The sequence below is a fragment of the Adiantum capillus-veneris genome, chromosome 5 (genome assembly GCF_014529385.1).
Source record: "Adiantum capillus-veneris isolate H3 chromosome 5, ASM1452938v2, whole genome shotgun sequence".
Lineage (NCBI taxonomy): Eukaryota > Viridiplantae > Streptophyta > Polypodiopsida > Polypodiales > Pteridaceae > Adiantum > Adiantum capillus-veneris.
The window spans coordinates 62,812,831-62,835,940 of NC_140935.1; the positions used below are offsets into that span (position 1 = coordinate 62,812,831).

At 42.5% G+C, this 23,110-nt stretch overlaps 1 protein-coding gene and 1 pseudogene across 1 annotated transcript; both read left to right on the forward strand.

The window, feature by feature from the left end:
- Positions 1-7,514: 7,514 nt before the first annotated feature.
- LOC147457417 (arogenate dehydratase/prephenate dehydratase 6, chloroplastic pseudogene) lies at positions 7,515-9,480 on the forward strand (annotated as a pseudogene).
- A 10-nt stretch (positions 9,481-9,490) lies between these two features.
- On the forward strand, positions 9,491-14,128 carry LOC147457418 (uncharacterized). The gene is made up of 3 exons (XM_086512294.1): positions 9,491-9,576; positions 9,675-9,749; positions 12,374-14,128. The coding sequence occupies exons 1-3, from the start codon at positions 9,491-9,493 to the stop codon at positions 12,489-12,491; spliced, it is 279 nt and encodes a 92-aa protein (XP_086368420.1). The 3' UTR covers positions 12,492-14,128.
- The last annotated feature ends 8,982 nt before the right edge of the window (positions 14,129-23,110 follow it).

Sequence of the window (23,110 nt, forward strand, 5' to 3'; positions counted from 1 at the left end):
GGCAGTTTTCACATCAAGTGCAACATTTACCATGGCTGACAACAACAACACAGATGTGTTCAAGATGTTTGCTGCTGAGGACAGGTTGGATGGGGACAATTACCCTATGTGGGCTTATATGATGCAACATGTTCTTGTGTCAAAGGGCGTCTGGAACATTGTGCAGGGCATTGATGTACGTCCTGGTTCTGAGGATGTAGGCGATGTTGAGGATGTTGCAGGTCTTGCTGCAAGGATTGCAGGTGTTAGAGTTGTTTTGCCTACGGTTGAACAAGCTCGTTGGGATGTTAAGGATGCGCAAGCTCATGCATTGATTGCGTTGTCTGTGAAGCGCACCATTGTTCCTCACATCTGTTCAGCAAAATCTGCAAAACAGGCTTGGGATATTTTGGCTGGTCTTTATGCAAGTCGCAATGAGGCTAAAATTGCTTTGCTGCGTAAAGAGCTGGAGTCGAAGATTATGCATGAGGAAGATGATATGGACACTTTCCTTGCTAGTGTCAAGGATATTAATGAGCAGCTTATTTCTGCAGGTGAAGTCATTTCAGACAGTTCACTTGTGCAGACTGTTCTTGATGCCTTACCAGATTCTTACCAGACTTTTGCTAGTACTTGGAGACTTATGACCCAAGGAAATCCAGAAGTTGTCAAGTTTGATGCATTATGCACATTGTTGTTGCAAGAGTCACTTTCCAAAAAAAACAGGACTAGGCAGCGTGCAGTTGAACAGGCTTTTATTGCTTCTCAAAGAAAGGGTGGTAACAACAATGCAGCCACTTCTTATGGTTCTGCTGCAAGTGGCAAAAATTATGTTCCTAATGCTTCTGCTGGCAGCAATTCGTCTGGAAATTCTGGTGATAAGGGCAAAAAGAAGATGCGTTGCCATTATTGTAAAGCTAATGATCACTTGATCAAGCAGTGTCCTAAGTTGAAGGCAAAAGAGGCTAAGAAGAAAGAGGGTGGTTCCACTGCAAATGCTGGTTCCACTACAAATGCAGCCATTGTTGAGTCTTCTGTAAAAGGAGACTGTAACGATGATGTTGATGCAGAATGGGCTTTTAGTGCAGAGTGCAGTTACAATCCTGTTGTCCATGATGCATGCTTGTCAGTTGCTGCAGATTCACATGTGTGGTATTTCGACAGTGGTGCTACAAAGCACATTACCTCACATCGTGAATTGTTTACCTCTCTCGAGTCTCTCCCTCATGGGAATTCAGTCATTTGTGCCAACAATGGCTCTTATCCAGTTCAGGGAGTTGGAAAGATTGTGCTTACTGCTGCTAATGGCAGTTCTTTCACACTTGTTGATGCACTTTATGTACCTGGGATCAAGAAGAATCTCTTGTCTGTATCCGTACTTGCTAGACTTGGACTTGTAGTCAAATTTATGGATGACAGATGTACAGTTCATGATCTCAGTTTTGGTGATGAAATTGTTGTATCTGGCCTTTTGTGCCGTGGGCTGTATAAGCTCACTTTGTATGACAAGTGTGGACAAAATTTTGCAAATGCTGTTGCAGATTCAAAGGCTATTTCAGATGCAAAACTTTGGCATGCACATTTTGGTCATCTGAATTTTGCCAGTTTGCTACGTTTGCAGAAATTTGATATGGTTGCTTCTTTGCCGCCTCTTGAAGCACCTGTCAAACATGTTTGTGAAGGTTGTATTCTGGGTAAAATGTAGCGTTCTAAGTTTCCAAAGGATGGTTTAGTTAGGGCCACATGCAGGTTGCAGCTTGTGCATAGTGATGTTTGTGGGCCCATGCAAACTCCGTCCTTGGGCAATTACCTGTACTTCGTGACTTTCATTGATGATTACTCCAAGCATGCATGGGTATTTCCACTTAAAGCGAAGTCCGAAGTTTTTATATGCTTCAAACAATTTCTGGCTATGGCTAAAAATGTATGGAAATGTTCTATGAGCACGCTCCGTTCCGATCAAGGGGGGGAGTATATGTCTCATGAATTTAATGCATTTTTGGCTAGTCATGGGATAAAATACCAATGTACAGTGCCTTATACACCTCAGCAAAATGGTGTTGCTGAGAGGAAAAATAGGTCACTGACGGAAAGGGCACGATGTATGGTCAAAAGTCAAGCTTTGCCGCATTCTTTTTGGCTTGAGGCCATCATGTGTGCCACTTATGTACTTAACAGGTGTCCTACGAAAGCTTTGCAGTCTATTACTCCATATGAAGCATGGCATGATAGAAAACCTTCTATTGAGCACATGCGTGTTTTTGGTTGTTTGGCATATGCTTTGGTGCCACAAGTGCAGCGCAGAAAATTGGATGATAAGGTTGTCAAATGTATTTTTGTTGGTTATAGTGCTCAAAGCAAAGGTTACAGGTTGTATCATCTGCAAACAAAACGTATTCTGGTTTCTCGGGATGTAGTGTTTGTGGAAGATTCTGTTCGGCCCTTGCTGTCATGTACTAGAGACAGTAATGTAAGCTCACAGGACATTTATGACACTTTGTTGCCTCTTTTCAGTGGTGGAAATACGAATGTAAATTCCAATGAGGCAAATGTACAGCCTATGGGGGTTTCTAAAAATGTTTTAAATAAGCCTATTACTGATGCAGATGTACATGATGTACTTGATGAAGAAAGGGCTGAAAATGAGCAGGCTAGAGGTATGCCAAAATGGCTGGTGTACACTTTGCATGACAGTAAATTGGATGCACCTTTGTCTAGTCGTACTCGTTCAGGCTCTCGCCATGCATCATATGCATCAGATTGTTATGCTTTGGCTGTGTCTAGCTTACATGATGTTGAGGAGCCTCTGTCTTTTGATGAAGGACAGAATTCAGAAAACTGGATGGCTGCCATGCAATCAGAATATGATGCACTCATAGAAAATGACACATGGACTTTATGTGATTTGCCTCATGGCAAAAAGGCCATTGGTACGAAGTGGGTTTACAAGTTGAAACGCAAGCCGGATGGTGAGATTGATCGCCATAAGGCTTGACTTGTTACAAAGGGTTATGCACAGCAAAAAGGCATACATTATGAAGAGACTTTTGCTCCCACTTGTCGTATGACTACTGTGCGTTTTCTATGTGCATTGGCAGCTCATTTTGGTTGGGATGTACATCAATCAGACATTGTTACTGCTTTCTTGAATGGTGACATATTTGAGGAAGTTTATGTAACGCAGCCTCACGGTTTTGTCATAAAAGGACAAGAGGACAAAGTGTGCAATTGTAACAAGGCTTTGTATGGGTTGAAGCAATCTCCTCGTGCTTGGTATGAGAAAGCTGACACTCATTTGGTCAAACAAGGCTTTCGTAACAGTCCAACAGAAAGCACATTGCATGTAAAGCGTGAGGGTGATGTACTTCTCATTGTGGTTCTTTATGTTGATGATTTGCTGATCACACTGGACCAAATGAGAGACATATTGCTGAATTTAAGGCTGATTTGAGTGCTTCTTTCAAAGTGAAAGATTTGGGGCTGTTGCATCATTACTTAGGTATACAGTTTAAGCAGTGTGATGGTGGTATTGCCTTGTGTCAGAAAAGTTACATAGAGACATTGCTATGTAAGTTTGGACTTGAGGATTGCAAACCTATTGCCACTCCCATGGAAAGAGGTTTGAAGTTGAGTCTACATGATGCTGGCGATCTTGCTGATGTCACTCTTTATCAAACTGCTGTTGGCTGCCTCATTTATGTATGCAACTTGAGGCCGGATATTTAGTTTGCAGTCTCACAGGTCAATAGATTTATGCATAGCCCAGGGACTAAGCATTGGCAGGCTGTCAAGAGGATTTTCCACTACCTTAGTGGCACTTTACATCTTGGCTTGTTTTATCCCAAGGGGGGATCATTGCCTCTAGACTTACATGCTTTTTCGGACTCAGATTGGGCTGGTTGTTTTGACACGAGAGGGTCCACAAGTGGTTTTTGTTTCATGCTTGGTAGTTCATGTATATCATGGTTGAGCAAGAAGCAACCTACTGTGGCCACTTCGAGTTGTGAGGCTGAGTATAGGGCAGTCTTCACAGCTATGGTTGAGTGTGTATGGCTCAAACGCCTTATGGCTGATTTGGGTGTTGGACAGGACACTGCCAACACTATCTACACTGACAGTCAGAGCGCATTGGCAGTTGCGAGGAACCCAGTTTTTCATGCTCGCACAAAGCACATTGAGGTGCATTACCACTATGTCAGGGAGAGGCTCTCATCAGGAGAGATCAGCTTGGCTTATGTGCCAACACAGGACAACCTTGCAGATCTTTTCACAAAGGCATTGTCTCGTGAGAAGCTTGAAGCTTTCCGCAAAGCTTTGGGCTTACTCCCCTTTGTGGACTTATCATGTCCTCAGGGCATGGCACTTCCCTTTACTCATGTGCCAGCTGTCGTTCACCGCATCACTCCAGGGGGGATTTGTTACCATATACATGTGGTAGTGATGTGTGTGAACACACTAGGACCGCCGGGGCATTTTTTTCCTCTTTAGGAGGTTTTTTCCCCCGTGCATTGTATATACGCCCATCACTCTAGGGATATCTATCTTTCCATCGCGCACTAAGTTATACACTCTCTATTGTGTGCCTTGAGCTCCCTTCGTCTTCTCCAAGCTGTGTGTGTTTCTCTGTAACCCTAATTCCAACAAAGCCCTTCTCGATGTCGGCGTTTTTGCATCCACTCCTCCACCTTGGAGGGAACTTCGACGGTGCCTTCTTTAACCTTGGTGGCTATCGTAGTTGTGTTTGCGATGATGATTTGCTCAACCTCCTTTGCCTTGGCAATGAGGCGCTTGTCATCAATGTGTTTTTGCTTTTCCATGTAGATGAGCTGGATCTCAAGCGCGGTGAGACGCGCTTTGAGTTTGTCATTCTCTTCCTAGAGAAGTTGGAATTTTGACTTGTATACATTCCATCGAATCCACGGGGTGGAGGTGAAGAGGCGGACACGTCTCAGTGGCAAGGAATGACCTCTTTGCATGAGGGGCGTTCTTGAAAATAGAGAGAGATGTTTTTTTTGAAGGTTTCTATGTGTTCTAAGGACTTGCACCCTTGTGTTGCAAAACACAAAGAATTGAGGGTGACGAGTCTTCTGAGGGTAATGGAAAAGTGAGAGGCACTTGATGAGGTTGATGGTGACTTAGAGATCAGGTAGGGCTGAGAAACACCTTGTCAGTTAGGGGGTTGCTGCAGTTCACTTGTTAGCATGAAATGGGCAGCGCTTGGATGCCTAACACCCCCCACACGGCAACCCCTTGTCTGGCCAAGCCCCAAAAGTTGGCGAATGGGGAGGCTGGCAAACAGGTGAAGCTTCTTGTTGTTAGGGTTTGAGAGAGAGAGAGAGAGAGAGAGAGAGAGAGAGAGAGAGAGAGAGGAGTAGAAGAGAATTTTTAATGTCCCTCATCATTACACGAATTTACATAAGGAATCTTGTACATTATCTATTGAAATATTACTTTGCGATGTGAGGGGTGCAATTCTTCTAAACCCATTAAATAGAACACACGATTCTCTTGGAATCTCACAATTTTAAAGCGAAACTATCCTAGCTATATCACACCCTCCAAAGGCCCCCAAATTGCTCCCGAGGCCGCTGCTGCGCTTCTCTGCCTCTGTGTCGATCACTCCCTAGGGCGCCCGTCCTTCCCCATCGCCAATGCTCCTCCCCCTCCCCCCCCCCCCCCCCCCCCCCCCCCCCCCCCCCCAAGATTCACCACCAGCAGTGCATTAGCCAAGAAACTAAGGCTTGTTGTCAGCATCATGCTCTTGACCGCCCCCACCACCCCCACCCCAAAAGGCCATTATTGCGTGCTGGCTTAGGCTCGCTACCCTCCATATCTCTCTGTCCTCGTTCACCCTCAGACATCACATGCCGTATCTTGTCTCTATGAAGGAGATCAAAAAATTGGTCCTACTCTAATGCTTGCGCCAATACACGGACCAAAAAGTCTTTGTCTCTGTCCTCCGCTGGTTCTGCCCGATGTCATGTTTTCCATAGGGATGAAAAAAGTAAGACAAATATACATGGTCTAGTAGAGAGAGAGAGAGAGAGAGAGAGAGAGAGAGAGAGAGAGAGAGAGAGAGAGAGAGAGAGAGAGAGAGAGAGAGCCTCTGTGACTTGGCCACCCCAACTATCGATAGCCCTCCCTGGCTTGCATCTTGATTGACACTTGCGTTTGCCCCGCTCTTCCCCCCTTGCCATTCGCAATGCTTGCCATCCATATCCACACATCAACCAATCAAGGTATCTACTTTACATATCCTCTAATAAAACAAAATCACATTTGCATGTTGCCATCACCCCCCTGCATCATCAAGGCCAATCTCCACAACCCTCCCTAGTGTCCGCTACTTGCATCACGACGTGCGCAATCTCTCCTGTGCTCTGCAAATCGACGCATGAAACGATTGGCCGCCCTCGCCTGCAGGACGATGAAGGCAAACCCACTAATTTCTAAATGAGAATCTTGTAATCAGAAAACAAAACTTTGCGCACGTCCTCTCTCTCTCTCTCTCTCTCTCTTTCGCCACCGCGAGATGTCCCATCAGCAAATGCCTGTTGCTATGCTTCTGTCGGCCCTCACGAGTACGCATGGCACACCTCTCTCTCGTCCATGATGATGCACAACATATCACTCTCTCTCAACCTTCCCCTCTCATCTCCACGTGTTGTCGTCCCCCTTCTCTCTCTCATTCACTTGCTCTTCTGTACTCGTCTCACTCGACTTTTCCTTCGAATTGAGGGGGATTCCCCTTAATCAACCGGTTTATAATGCCCATAGGATGTGGTTTATTAGCAATGTCCCTACTGAAGCAGTATGATTTTTCGCTTTCTAAAAGAAATCCTTAGTGTTGTGTTGGGTTAGGGAGACTTTCATTGTTTGAGTGCATGATGGAGACTTACCTTTCATTTAAGATCTTGCCGTGTCTTTACTTTTCTTGCATTCTATTGTTTTAGAATGTTAAAGTGAAGCTTCACCTTGCATAATTTTAGTAGTAAATTTTACACACACACACATATATGTTTTTTTTGCATTCTATTGTTTTAGAATGTTAAAGTGAAGCTTCACCTTGCATAATTCTAGTAAATTTTTTACACACACATACACATATTAATTGGTTCTTTTGATTTCACCTTTCATTTCACAACTTCACATGGCTTTACATTTCTTGCATTTTATAGCTTGATTTTAGTTAGTGTTAACGTTCGAAGAAGTCTCTTTTATTAAACGGCTGATTAAGTTTTCTCCTCACAAAAAAGAAAACCGAAAATACTAGCAAATTTTTTGAGATTTGCAGAATGTTGGACGACTTTCTCACATATTTCTTTGGTTTTTTTTTCGTTTGCCATGGTTTGCAGCTAGCTAGTCTCTATTTTCAATCGGCTCAAGACGCTTAAAGGCAATCCTTTCCCAATCATTGATACCGGCTTAATTCAACATAACAATTTTATCACTTTCTTATTGTTTTTGAAAGCCGTTTCTTACGAGAATGTGGCCTTGCAAAGTTTCTTTTCTGCCTCTCTTCCTCGTGCCACACGGACATGGGCTGTGTGAGCACAAACATGTGGGTTGTATTTGACTTGTGGTCGGTGAAGGTGCTCCGATACCACTGAACGCGAGGGCTCTGTGCTTGACACCCACGGTTTTGTGGTGGTCGGTATGCGCGTGTCTTGTCTGCGGCGTTGTGTGCGTGTGTATATTTCTGTATCTGCGCAAAGATTGTAGGGTAACGTTGTGCGTGTGTTTACCCGCTGCATCTTCAGAGAGAGAGAGAGAGAGAGAGAGAGAGAGAGAGAGCTGTGCGATGGATTGTGAGGGACTATGCAGCTCATTTTTCGGGCAAAGCATACAAAGTAGCAGTGTATGTACAGATAGGCCTCATCAGCTACATGGTTGGTCTATGCGGATTGCTGCAACACACATTCCGCATCACAGAGGCAGTGGAGATGTGTCTCCATGGACTGGCCACTTGCAGTATCACAGGGATCGGAAGAACATAAATGCAGCCATCAACGGGCGGGTATCATCACAGGTGGGCATGGAGGGTAATGGACATGCTGGGCAACAACAGCAGGAGCAGCAGCAACAACAGCAAGCAGATCTGGTACGCATTAATGGGTACGACAGCTTGGCAGCTCCCAAGGACCTCAACCTGCCCCGCCCTCTCACCATATCTGACTTTGCCCCTGCTCCTATGCATGGATCCACCCTTCGTGTGGCATATCAGGGTGTTCCGGGTGCCTATAGTGAAGCTGCCGCATGCAAGGCATACCCCCAATGTGAGCCCGTTCCATGTGAGCAGTTTGAAGCTGCCTTTCAAGCAGTAGAACTATGGCTAGCAGATCGTGCAGTGCTACCTGTTGAAAATTCACTTGGAGGCAGCATTCATCGAAACTATGATCTCCTCCTTCGCCACCGCCTCCATATTGTGGGTGAGGTACAGTTGCCGGTACATCATTGCCTTCTTGCTATGCCAGGGGTTTCTAAGGCAGATCTCAAGCGGGTCATCAGCCACCCACAAGCGCTTGCCCAATGTGAACACACCCTCACGCGCCTGGGGCTTTCGGTTGCACGGGAAGCCGTGGATGACACGGCTGGGGCCGCACAATTCATTGCAGAGAACAACCTTCGTGACACGGCTGCCATCGCCAGTAGTAGAGCAGCAGACATTTATGGCATGAATATACTTGCTAATGGCATACAGGATGATGCGGGGAATGTGACCCGCTTTGTAATGCTTGCTCGGGAGCCCATCATTCCTAGGGTGGACCGGCCTTTCAAGACCAGTATTGTGTTTGCGAAGGAGGAGGCAACAGGGTCCCTTTTCAAAGTTTTGTCTGCCTTTGCCTTCAGAGACATCAATCTTACCAAAATTGAGAGCAGGCCACAGCGCAAGAAGCCCCTTCGTGTTGTGGATGATACCAACAGTGGAACGGCTCAATATTTTGAATATCTCTTCTACATTGATTTCGAAGCTTCAATGGCAGATAAAAGAGCACAAAATGCGTTAGCTGAGTTACAGGAGTTTACCAGCTTCCTCCGGGTTCTTGGTAGCTACCCTATGGATGTTACTCCATTGGTGGGATCGCCTCCTTTGTGAACTTTGATCCGATGCGGTTCTCTTGTTTGATGGAATTCTTTGACATTGAAAGATTAGTGCTTGCATTCAGCACACACCACACCTACAAGGATACATTTTGCTCTTGTGACAAAGATTTTTGTCTCTTACCATTGATGGGTCGATCTTGGTGTGGCCTTCCCCAGTCTGTTTGTACATAGATGCAAGAGGCCTTCAAGAATTCCTGGGTTTCAGCATAAGGCAATTCCTGGCTGCCCTATTACTCCAGAAACGGCAGCATCAGCATACTCATTGTTAGCATATGCCAGATTCGAATTTGTAGTCCAGTGATAAATTTCTACCTATTTGCAGTGGAGACAAGTGCGATGGTGACAAGGTGCTAGCTGCTGAAGTGATGGAGGTTTTTGCATGGTTTCAACTGCTCATTGATCTACAATGAAACGAGCTGGCAGATATGTTGATGTGGGAGGCAGAAAGTTTGAGTGCAGAGTGATGTCAGTGCTTGGAAGATGCAACTGCAAGTCAATTTATAGACTGGCTTACAAGACAGCACCAATTTCATTGAACACGGGCTGCATGCCACAATGATCTCTAATAATGTATGGTTGGACTTGTGCAGATGTTTTTCATGGGCTTTGACCGGCTCGGCTGTAATTTTCTGCGCTAAATATCCAGGGGACTGTATTTCTTTGAGGCAAGTGTCTTTTCTTTTTTAGCACAAATTGAATGTTTGTGGTGGAATTGCAAGTCAATCTTGTTAATGGTAGAAGCAAAATTGAGTTAACTTCTTTTCCTTTCGATGTTTCATTGGTGTAATTTGGTAGACATACAAATATCATTTTTGCAAGTTGCAATTATTGGCGCTTCAATTTCAGCTTATGTATTGTTGCACTGAGTATTGATGTGTCATAGTGATATGATAGTTCGTTATGTACCCTGTTTTAAGGTGTCATTAATATGGTGCGTCTAGGACCCATCAGGTAGTTTTTGGCTTTTTAAAAGAAGCCTTTGAGGAGAAGAGAGTTAGCAAAACATTTGAAATTCTATTATTTTCATTACTGATTGGACCTACTTTTTTGGCTTTCTAAAAGAAGCCTTAGAGGAGAGTTGAGGTAGGCATACTTTCAATGTTTCCAGTGATGATTGGGACTTCCCTTAATGTCCTTTTGGATTTACTACATTAAATGGTTCTTTTTTGCTTTCTCAAAAAGGCCTTGAAGAATAAGAAATTAAGGAGTGCATTCATAGGACTCAAATGTTTTTTTTTGATATTTTTATTTGTGAAAAAGTGCTTTCATTTAAGGGCCTCATAAAGATCTATGTTCTTTGGTCCTTCTATTTTGTTGTTTTTAGGGAAAATTACCAAAATACCCCTCTAATTTGTGGAAATTCCCAAAATACCCTTGTATCTATTTTAGCTAGATTGTTCACGATTTTCTAATCTTTATTCTTTTTTGACCATGTATATCCGTTTTTAGTGCTTAGCATGTAATTTGTCAGAAATTACCTCCCAAAAAAAGACAATTATGTCTAAAAATAATGAAGCAATTCATCTTCAAAGCCTACATAACTAGCTCAAATTCTAGTTTTAGTATCTTGTATTCATAGACAATCCGTCTTCATATGAAAAGCTATAATTTTTTTAATTTTTGGATAAATTTACTCTCACAACGAGGGGTATTTTGGGAATTTTGGAAAATTTGAAGGGCATTTTGGGAATTTTTGAAATTTGAAGGGTATTTTGGGAATTTCCACAAATTAGAGGGGTATTTTGGTAATTTTCCCTTGTTTTTATTTGATTTCTTTTTCATTCTATTTTGTTTTACATTGCCAATGTGAACATTTCTTGTTGTTTAAGTGGGGATCTTTGTAATATATAAGAAATTTGTGATTATGTGTATATAATGGGCAATATGATTGTATATAAAACACAACAAAAATGACATGTGATTGTAGGCTTTGATTTTAACATACTCCCCAGTCCCCATAAATCTCTTCCCCTCTTAAATTCAGTAGCCTTCATGACTTTCGTCACCTTGTTATTTCACCTTTCATTTCACGACTTTATATGGCTTTACCCTTCTTGCATTCTATTATTTACAAAAATGCCAAAGTGAAGCTTCACCTTGTTATGTGAATAGTTGAAATCTTCTGTTGTTTTGTGATGGGTCTTTTCATTTCACGGCCTTCGATGACTTGAGTTTCCTGTCTTTTTTTGTTTTCTTTGATTTCTTTTAAATCATGGTGCACCTAGTTGAGTTGTGTTGTGGATAGTGAACACAAATTACTCTGTATGAGACTCAACTAGGTGCACTAGTGCTTCATATGAGACATGGCAACTTTTTTGTTGCCTGTACCTCCAGGCTACAACACTTCAAGAAAGGGTTATCCTGAAAATCTGTTGCGTAATTATTAGAAAATTCTAGGAAATTGAGAATCGTGGAACAAAGAGAAGATTGCTGATGATAAATTAGAGAGGAGGCTCTGAAGATTGACTTGTCAAGGTTGGGGGTCGGGGGCAGGCCATCGTGGCCGTCCATCCGGCCCCCATCACCAGACAGTATTAGCGTGGGGACTGTTGGATACATGACATGTCAGCTCTCAGAATCTCAGAAGCAAAGTTGACAGTCTGTACGTCAATATACAATGTCCAGTTCAGCACTCAAAATCTTCGCCTGTCTCCTCTAATCATTGGCAATGATTGCATGGCAACTCAGCGCTCAGAATAATTGCTTGTCTGCTCCAATGATTGCACACCAAGTCAGCAACAGTAGATGTGCTTTGGTCCAGCCACCATCCTCGACCTCAGCCCTCGGCGATGACCTGCAGACGATGACCTGCAGACTGACGTAGGCAGTGGGAATGGTCACCTACCCCCTGAAGGTGGAATCTAAAAGTTTTGGAAAGTTTAGTATTTTAGAATCATCTCCATGTTTATGATTAGGTCCCAAAACATGGAACATGTAAAAGCGAAGGGTGCAGAAACTGATAAGCTATATGACATTGGAAAGACACGAGTCATTGTAAACTTGTCGTATAAAAAGGTCGTGTGGTGGTGTTGCATATGTATATCCCTATCTACATTCTATTTCTCTGTTCTTTAGCTTTCCCTCAGTGCATTGTGAAAGGGCCTGGGGAAATTTGGAAGTGAATTTTGTGGACTGTGTTTTGTTAAAAGGTGCTACACAATTGCAAACCCCCCCTTCCCCCCCCCCCCCCCCCCCTGGCTTTCAGTTATGTGATTAAACACAACTTAAAATTCTTTCCACCCATATTGGATGGAAAAGATGATGGTTTTCTGTAATTGAAATCTAGTAGGGGGTACCAGCTGGAAACAAATCGAAAAATATTGAGAATCTCAATTGATGCGAGCACAGGTGGAGATGTCACTCGAGAAATTGACGGCGAAGGCAGCTCATGGGGTTCAAGTGTCTAGCCGCACACGTGTGGAAGGTGGCAGGTAGGGCTTGTCTTCTCCAGCAAGCCCGAGAGTACTCAGAGCAGACAAGGAACCTGTCAGGTGTGCGGAGCGCAATGAGCGACGAGTGTGCCGTGGAGCTGTGTAGGGTTACTTCTTTTTATATTTGTGTGGACGAAGTGCTGTCATTAAAGTGCACTGGGTGAAGTGGTTAGTGCAACGCCCCTTGAGCAGGGAACTCTCCTGCAAGAGTTCGAACTCTTTCAGGGGGAAGTTTTTGGCTTTCGCCCATACAAGGGTTGGTTGAGGAGTGGAGCATCTCCCAAGATTCCACCAATTGAAATAAACACGAGCGAGTAATAGGTGATGTCTTAAACCAAATATATTCTTCAACCTTGAAAAAATTGACAAATATATCCAAATAACTTACATTGATAGTGTGATACTTGAGTCATGAGCATTAAAAATAAAATATCAGCAAATATCCTTCTTTCAAGACCACATAATATTGTACAATGATGGCCACATGAAGTTGGACATTGCTAAAGCATGTACATCTGCCATAGGGTGCTTAATCCTTCTTTCAAGACCACATAATATTGTACAATGACTGAAATTAAGACTTTGCAGCCTCCAAAAGAGTGATGAATAAGCTCAATTATGAGTGCCCTTTAGAAAATCAGTAATCTATATATTCTTGAGTATTTCCTCCACCCTGCCTTGACCAACACAAAAGATTGCCATCCCCACCTCCATATCCAACATTCAGGTTGTGCTAAATAGCTATGTAGCTTTCGTGAGTTGCGTGTGTGGGATGTCATATGTCCAACTTGGGTACAAGAAGAAGCTCTATATCGTTTTCAATTAGTGTGGAACCAAGAATTACACAAGGTGTTGATATTGGCAAAAGAATTCACGATGATTGTGTAAGGAGTTGTTGAAAGAAAACTTCATGCTTGACACTATCTTGGTCGACATGTATGCCAAATGTGGTGCACTTCATAAGGCACAAAAAGTGCTTGAGGAACTTCCCATCCAGTATGTCTCTTGGAATGTAGTGATTGTGGGATATGCTCAATTTGGGCAGGCCAACAAGATCTAGGCTATTTTCGACGGATGCGAAGTGAGGGTGTCTCTCCAGATGCAATCACATACGCTTGCAACTTGAAGGCAAGGGTCGATTAGCACTGGGCTATTTCCAACAGATGCAGAGAGAGGGCATTCTCCAAATGCAATCACGTACACTTGAACCTTGAGGCATGTGGCATTACACAAGATATTGATATGGGCAAAAAAAATCACGATGATATTGTAAGTCAAGGGTTGTAGAAAGAAAATCCATATAGCACCGTCGAAGGCGGCGACATCATACTAGTTTTATGCTACAAAAGCAAAGTGTGTAAGACATATGTCTCAACATAAGACTCTTTATTCCCATGCCATCAATTTAGGGGCCCCTTCTCCATAACCTATGTGTTTGAAAATATCTCAAATGCTCGATGATTTGATGTGGAATCTTCTACAAGTTTGGACATTAGGAAGATTTGGCACCTTTTGGTGGCCTTTCATACATTTTCCGAGTTGTATGGAAAGTACATGTAAGCATAGGTAGATTCTTAAGTTGTTTTATGTGGATGTGGACAACCCTTCATTCTCAAAGCTTATACATACCTTCTTTGCAAGCGGGCGTCCAAAGTTAGTTTTTTTGACAATGGCAAGGCTATATTCTCTCTCTATTTTTTTTTGGAATACCGACAAACCATGAGTGAGAGTAAAGGAGGATAACTTTCTCTCTCTGGAGGGCGTTTTTTATGTTGTTAAAAAAATTTACATAGAAACCCATGCTCAATACGAGGCATTGCATCCGAAGGTCGCCAATCAAGAAGCCACCCTTTCAAAAAGAGTCATCCTGATACAAGCAAAAAGAAAGCACTCTCTTTGACTTTTTTTTTCTTTTTTTTGTGCAAAACTCACAATTGTGAGTGGATAGTATTAAGAACATCAGAAATATACACCAACCTCCAGCTCAGACTGAGCCTTGAGAGTGAAGGATTACAAATTTTCTGCTTGACAGAGAAATCACAACTACTCCTATGCTTTACTTATTACAAGATGTCATCATGACATGTATTGTTCTAGACCAATCCTCTGAGGCTTGTTTGCCTCCGATCATGCGGATCGTCACTCTGCTCTTTTGTATGATTTCACAAAAGCTTGCGACAGCCAGATTCCCCTCAAATACGCAGCGGTTCCTTGCCTGCCAAATATGGTGAAAGAAGTAGTACCTGATTACTTGAGTGCAGACAAGAAGAACAGGACTTCCCAACCTGTTACTACCAAAGCACAGATCAGTCAAGCAAAAAGAAAGCATTCTCTTTGACTTTTTTTTTTTGGGGGCAAAACTCACAATTGTGAGTGGATAGTATTAAGAACATTAGGAATTTACACCAACCTCAAGGTTAGACCGAGCCTTGAGAGTCGAAGGATTGCAAGTTTTCTGCTTGATAGAGAAATCACAACTACTCTTAGGCTTTACTTATTACAAGATGTCATCATGACCTGTATTGTTCTAGACCAGTCCTTTGAGGCTTGTTTGCCTCCGATCATGTGGATCGTCACTCTGCTCTCTTGTACGATTTCACAAAAGCTTGCCATAGCCAGATCCCCCTCAAACACGCGGCGGTTCCTTGCTTGCCGAATATGGTGAAAGAAGTTACTTGAATGCAGACAAGAAGAACATGACTTCCCAACCTGTTACTACCAAAGAACAGACCAGTCTTGAAGAACTTAATTTTCCATGTCCTTTGAATCCACTTGCATATTTTTCCAGCCATGCTAATGATTGCTTGGCATCCCATGAAAAGGTGGGCTAGGTCTTCACTAGTTATTCTGCACCCCGAGCAACGATCGGACCCGATTCCTCTTTCTTGTATCTTTACGCCCGTCAACAGAGCACCCCACATTACTTTCCACAGAAATATCTTCATAAACTGAGGCCATGTTGGCTTCCAGATGTTCTCCATGACTCCCTCCCACCATTTTGCTGTCCAGTGTCTCTTCCATAATTTGTTGCGGGGGCTACACCAATTAGCCTCGTGCATTAAAACATGGTAAATGCCTTTAGAATGTGGTTTCCAAAAGAGGCTACTCTTGGGCCATCTCCAAGCGTCCCATTCAAAATTGGATTCACAAATTGGCATCATCACCTTATCAAGCTCTTTCATCACCTTGTAGACTAGTAAGATCTCAAAGCCATTCAATTGAAATTGGAAGGCTGAAGAGTCAACAGTTTTCCAACACTTACTGTTGCCATCCTAGAATTTCTCTAGTCGAACGAGCCCCTTATTATTCACATTCCTGGCCATTTCTATCCAATAGGGGCTTTGCGGCGGCCCCAATATTTTAGAGAGCCAAGGGGACCAGTGCAAAATGGAGTTCTTAAAGTATTTGGTTGCTTCCACCCATCCCAAAACCTCAGCTGCTCTTTTGCACTTCCTCATCAGTTCCCATGAGAGTCCACCAAATCTAAGATAAGACCACTCCGGGGCGAGAAGTTTGTCGTGCATCCCAACCCCCTTCCACTTCCCCCTTTCGATCCCAGTTTTACTGCATCAAGCATTTCCTTGGTCATGATAGCCCATGCTTGGTCCTGTTTAGCCAACGAGACCATAAATTTGGCACAAAGGGCCTCAGCATGGGATACAGGGTTAAGAATGCTGAATCCTCCTTGGTCTACCGTGCGAGCAACTACCTCTTATCTAGCCCACTGCCATGACCACGAGGTTTTCGTATTGTTCTTCCAAAGAAATCTTTTCACTGGTTTTAAGAATTCTTTCCAGTTACATTTAGCCATCTTGAGCACGGGGCTGAGGAAAGCAATATACGGGATCATAAAAGCATTAATCACTCTAGTCCGGGCTTTGGAAGGGGAGCAAAACAAACTCCCATCTTCTCATTTTTGAGCTTATTTTTTCAAGGACCCATTGAAACCTTTGCCTATGGGTTACGTCCACCCCTACGGGGGCTCCCAAGTGTCTGAATACACTCCCTTTTGAGATAATCTCTCCTGTCCAGACTGCACGGTCAGAAGAGTCGTTCTCCGACAGGGGATAAGTCTTGACTTCTCTATATTGCACTTGGATCTCAAGGCCACGACAAATGTTTGCACAATCTCAGAGCTCTCCTGACAACTTGAGGGCACGCCTTCAAGAATAGGAGCGAATCATCTGCGAACATTTTGGCCAGTAGCTGGCGTTGCCCGATAATGCCAGATCTTGAATCTCTCCCCGCGCAGTCGTGGCTTCGAGCATCGTAATGAGAGGATGCGACCCGATGGTGAAAAGCAAGGGGGCCAAGGGATATCCTTGCTTAATAGACCTTTAAACCTCAAAAGAGCCCACAATTTTGTCATTACACAAGAGCTCTGATTGGCTGCCAACGCCTAGTGTGCGTATGAGGTGACAAAGGCGAGGTCCAAAGCCCAAAGCTCCCATGAATTCTTCTATATAGGACCATTCTATTCTATCATAGGCTTTGTCGAGATCCAGCTGCAGCAAGATGTACTCTTGCTTGGAGAAGGATGCATACTCTATTCCTACCATAGTTGCCAAGATATTGTCATATATAGATCTCCCTTTAATGAACCCGTGTTGATGGGGAAAAATGATCCGACTCAGGAGGGGGCCAAGTCTGAGAGCTATCACCTTGGAAATAATTTTGTATGCTACTGACATCATTGTAATGGGACCCCAATGTTTAAGTTGAGAGCAGCATATCCGTTTGGGGATGGGCTTGATAAGCCCTCTCTTAACACTTGCATCCAATGACTCTTCAACAACAGCTTGATTGGCCATCTGTGTGACTGGACCCTTGAGATCATCCCAAAATTCCCTAAAAAATCCAGCCGTCAGTCCATCCCAACTGGGGGACTTTTCATTGCCAAGAGCTTTTAGTGCTGCTGAGCATTCCTCCTCAGAGAAGGCCTTTTCCATGCTGTTGGCTTCCTCCTGGGGAACCTTCTTCCAAGTAAAGACGCTCTCTTCCACTTCCTGAGATTGGGTCTCTGGCCGGCCGATAATTTGGCTGAGATAATTGAGCATAAGTCCAGCCATCTCATCTTGGTTTTGAATTGTATTCCCTTTCTCGTCATCGAGCACTTGCACGCGGCCTCGACTCTTCCTCACTTTGAGAGCCCTAAAAAAATGTGCTCGATTAGAAAGCTCTGGTTGAAGAAAAGAGAGCAATCTCGCCTTCCTGATTTCCTTCAGCTGTCCGTTGGCCAGGTGAGATTTGACTTCTTAAGTTGACCTCAAGTTTTGAGGAAACATAAATGCCCTCATAAAGATATTATAATAACGATGAGAAAACCAACCATATCCCAATCATACGAATTCTTGAAACCATGTATCAAAAAATCGAAAGAAATGTCTAAAATAAAAGCTAGCAAGATCAAGATGGCTTTAGAAAGTATCCACCATACATTTGCAAAAAGAAAATATTGTGAAGGATTCTCTTGTATGCTCCACCGTGGCATCTCTCTTCCTCTACCTTATAAGCTTGCTTTTGAGTTTGGATCGAAACTTTAATATTTATACCTTATGATAATTCCATGATGATACTTGATTATATGCTTGGTTATAGAACAAACCTCAATAAGATTGTGTTTACATGAGAATGCAAGAAGACTCAGGCTTTGATACCAATGAAACTCAAACAGCTAATAGGCGTGAAAAATTTATGGGCGTCCATCGATCGGGTCACGAACATAATCAAATAATTAAGACACAGACCAAATTTGAAAACATACTCACAATCTATGGACAAAAATAAAAACAAAATATGCTCATAAGAAATTTTGATAACATTGAAAGATAAACAACCCCCCCCCCCCCCCCCTCCGGAGAATTTCATTATCCAAGGAGAATACAACCTTCTTAGTTTTGGAGGTTTCTCAAATGAGACCACCAGGTTATCCATATATGACCATATAATTCTTCTTTCATAAAGTTCCACCTCATCCATCCATCCACTTGTGCACTTGATTTTTAACTGTTGGGCTCATCATATTAAAAAAAACCTACATGGCATGACATGTGCCTCTTCCACAAGTCCATAAAATCAATCAGATAGTCTATATGGCTCTTTCATTAGCATCAAAAACAAAAAACCAACAAATCTGCCACTTTTTGGATGACACAAGATTGTGCAGTGATTGGAAATAAGCCATCTAAAACAAACACACATTCCATATAGTACTTAATCTAAATCACTTTGTAAAGAGTACACATCCACCCAAACAATGTGCACTAGCTTCATGATGGCTTGTTTTGTTCAAATTAGTCATATACAAGCCAGTATGTGCCTCTGATTTTCGAAGCAGGTCGCATTACTGCGAATCTTGCGGGATGCAGACTTGTTAATCAAAGAGGAAAAGGGAGGGGACGCCATCTGGCAGGCGAGAGAGAAGAAGAGGATTTTTAACGTCAGGTGGCAGGAATGGCCACATTGTAGGTCTGTGCTGTCAGCGCAAACGTGGGGGGGGGGGGGGGGGGGGGGGAGAGAGAGAGAGAGAGAGAGAGAGAGAGAGAGAGGGAGATGGCAGTCGGGTCTAGTTGCATGGATGTAGGAGTGCAAGTGGCGGGCTGCTGTTGTGTGCAAGCGACAGAAGGGTCTGCAGCAGCTGTTTGCTTTTGTGAACGTAGAGCTCTGATGCGCAAGCTGTGAATGGGCTGGATGCAGAGCAGGGGATGTTGGACACAGTTCGCAGGGTGGGGAAGGGGTTGTGGGCGCCGTGTTGTGTGCGTAGCACAGGACAAGCAGGTGATGCAGGAGGGCTATACGCGAGGAAACTGAGAGGAAGGGCTTTCGTGAGGCTGCAGCAGAGAGACCCAAGCTTGGGGCGGGGAGAAGCATGTGAAGCTAGTTCGTGGGAACACCAGGAAAAGTGGGGTGTATGGTTTTGCAATGTGATGAAAAGGCATCTCCGCGGCTAATTAATTAATTCGGGGCAACATAGACGCAGTAAGCCATAAGATGGTGTGTAGAAGTGGAAATGGCCTTCCTCAAGCTATTAGAGAGGTAAAAAAGAAAAAAACTTTGGCACTTTTCTCATATGTTGTGCTCTTGTCCTATTTATTATATATTTTTTCTTCATGGTTATGTGTGAAGGCTATGATCAAGTCTTCTTTTGGCCATTGTGTGACTTTACCCACCATTGCTAGCATGATTGTAGGACCTGCAAGTTTGGATTGACTTGTTACATAGGTTAGAACTTTGACACACTCTACTTGTGTATAAGTAGTTTGCATAAACATTGTAATTATGTTTTGCTAGATTGTAATCCATTCATCCTATATTGTGTACAAATACATTATGGATAATTTTAATTTGTTCCATACGTATGACATCGATATAAAGACACATGAATATACATTAAACCATCAAGATAAAAGCAACGAAATATATACAAGGGGGTTGATATTTTGATGGTTGAATGCATCTGAGATGGTATATGTAAGAATAGTGACTGCTACAGGGCTTTGAAGAAAGAGGAAAATGTAGCCATTGTAGATGCTTCTTCAAATGAAGATTTGATAAATGTTTTTCAAGATGCACAATGGGCTTTTGGTGCATAGTATCATCATGATTGTATCATAGAATCTGTGGGTCATGTGTGGTACTTTGACACTGGGCAACTAAGCACATTACATCTCACCTTGATTTGTTTATTTCTCTTGAGACTCTCCTTAATGGGAATACTGTCATGTGTGTAGAAAATGACTCTCCTCCAATTAAGGGAGGTATGAAAAATGTATTTATTTCTAAAACTAGAAGTTTTTTTTTTCAAATTTTACAATTAGGGGAGGAAGAAAGAATTTATTTACTGCTAAAATTGGATTTCTAAAACAGATTTTATAATTATTTATATGTACCCATAATCAAGAAGAACTTTTTATCTATAATTACAAAATGTGTCCTTGTAGCAAGTTTGAGGATGACAAATGTACTTTACTTGCAACTTGTCAAAAGTGATATTTGTGGCATAAGGAGTACCATGCCTTTATGGCCACTTGTGGGATAAAAGACCAATGTAAAAAGACAAATACCCCTCAACAAACAATGGTGAGAGAAAAAACATGTCACTTATGGAGATGGTATGATGTACGGTCAAAGGCCAAGCTTTGCCTTATGCATTTTGGCTTGAGTGGTCATGTGTGCTTCGTATGTACTAAATAGGTATCCCACTAAAGCATTGCAATATATCAATGCATATGAGGCTTGGCATGGAAATAATTTATCTATCGCATGTTTGGTTGCTTGGCTTATGCTTTGTTATGTGAGCAATAAAGCAAAAGATTGGATGATAAGACTATGAAATGTAATTTTGTTGATTATAGCTTGTAAAGCAAAGGCTACAAATTGTATCATTCATAAACAAAGTGTATTTTGATTAGTCAAGATGTTTTTTTCCTGGAAGATGCAATTCAACACTTGTTGCATCTTCCAACACTTGTTAAAAAGGACCAAGGAGAGTTCCTAGAATGCATATGATACATTGTTGCCTCTATTGAATGGTGGGAGTATGAATGCAAGTCCTAACAAGGCACATGTCCACCCTAAGATGTGCAACAAGGCATAAACATCATGCCAAGTAGTGAACTTTAAATCAAGCTAACTTATTGCCTTAGTCATAAAGACGCAGCTTCTACTTTGACTATTTCATAATTTTTAGTCGACTATGTGTTGTAGAGGGGGTATTAAAGTCATGCATCTCAAGTGAACGTGCCTAGTTTTTAGCGTGTATATTTAGTTATTTGTTTTGTATACTTAACATGATTTAAATAGGCTAGGTCAAAAAACTCACTATGGGAAGTATATAAGGGCTCTTGGGGCTACCACTTTGTATCCATTTGGTTAGAGCTAATTGGAGCAATCCCAAGCTTGGCTTTTGAATCTCTCTCTAGTATCTTTGTTTCTCTCTTTATCTCATACCTATCTGCCACTGCGACTGTATCTTGTATCTACGCCTATGCATTGTGTTATTCGAACAATAATCATTCTTGGCTTAGAACTATGTCCGCCTTATACATGTAGATAACTTGGACGTTTACCCTTGCACACGAGGGGGGATATCTTTAACTTGAGTATCATACTACACCTTAGTGTCGTAACTATTGATCAATGCTACCTTGTAACGATGTGATTTGGGATTGTATGGAAAATTGAGCTTCTTAGCTAACCTATAGTTAAGAAAATTGTGGAATAGATTCATACCAAAATATGCACCTTGTACCCTTTGATAGTGCCGTGCATCCTCGCAAGGTCATGTGGTACAAAGGCCAGTTGCCACATGGAGGAAGGCAAACAACATTCATGAACCTCTTGCATATGGAAAACTTGTGCATTGGTACACCTAGAGGAAGAGTCTAGAGAAAGTAATATTATCTTGTGCATTGCTTTCTCCTTTCCTGCACCTTTTGATTTCCCCTTGAGACAATCCTTCTTTGCATAATTCCTTGATAGATTGTTGAAACAAAGGTTTTTTTTTTCTTTCTCAAAATTTTGCGGAGAGAGAGGTCCTCAATCTCTTGGACTGTTCACTTGTGAGTGTAGCTTAAAGATTTCCTTTGTTATTGACATGAGGTGATGCAGGGTGTGTTATCACTATTGTTATGCATGATGCACTATGCTTTATGCAATCATGATATGCTTGGATTATCATTTTTGGGATCATTATGAAAGTGGGCTCAAGCTAAGGCATGTTACAACGTTTTGGGATCTTGTACCTTAGCCACCTTCTTAAGATATGGATCAAGACCTTCAATGAATCCATAACCTTGTTGAATCTTATCCAACCCGTCCAATTTTAAGATGAAATACCAGTAATGAGGATGCATTTGTTCAATGTCCAACATTGTAGCATTGTACACAACTTCCAATATGACCAATTTCAATCCCTCTCATAGGTTGGAAGGCGTTCATTGTATTCTTTCTTAGAAACAACCCATGTTTAAGGACGTTAATGTGACTTCTATGTCATCCACCAACTTGTAGGCCTTGCCTTCAATTGGAAGACTCATGTGCGTTTCCTTGAATGCATATGGAGTAAGATGTAATCAATGGATATCTCCCCATTTTCTTAGAAGTGTATCCATGACATTTTTGCTATGGTCCTTGTCCTAACTATAAAAGTTTGGTGATTTCATGCTCTTAAGAAAATCGGCCACCACCTCTTTTGGGTGCAAAGATGACAACCAATTAACATAGGTAGGAGGTCCAATCCCTTTGGGGGCTTCCCTGTCGGAGTTGCTACTAGAATAGGCATATTGCCCTTGGATGTAAGTTATGCTTCTACTGTGGCTTGTACATAAAATTAACTATGAGATATGTTAATAGTGCAACCTCTTATTCAATGCATTTGGCATTTGGCATGATCTAATCCATTTCCGTCAACCCAAATCGCATGGTCAAACCATCAATAGACCCTATTCACTATATGGCACGACCATATGGCTTAGAGGGGATCTAGGGCCCAAATTTGGGGGGGCGAGGCGGCTTTAGTCTCAGCCATCGGATCATGCAGTGAACTAGGGGTGGGTTAATTGGGAGTGAACTAGGGGCGGGTAAACTAAAGTGTG

Coding starts and splice junctions, on each gene's coding strand:
- LOC147457418 (XM_086512294.1), top strand. CDS start 9,491: ATGAAACGAGCTGGCAGATATGTTGATGTGGGAGGCAGAAAGTTTGAG. Junction 9,577..9,674: donor CTTGGAAGATGCAACTGCAA/GTCAATTTATAG, acceptor GGACTTGTGCAG/ATGTTTTTCATGGGCTTTGA. Junction 9,750..12,373: donor GGGGACTGTATTTCTTTGAG/GCAAGTGTCTTT, acceptor GAAATCTAGTAG/GGGGTACCAGCTGGAAACAA.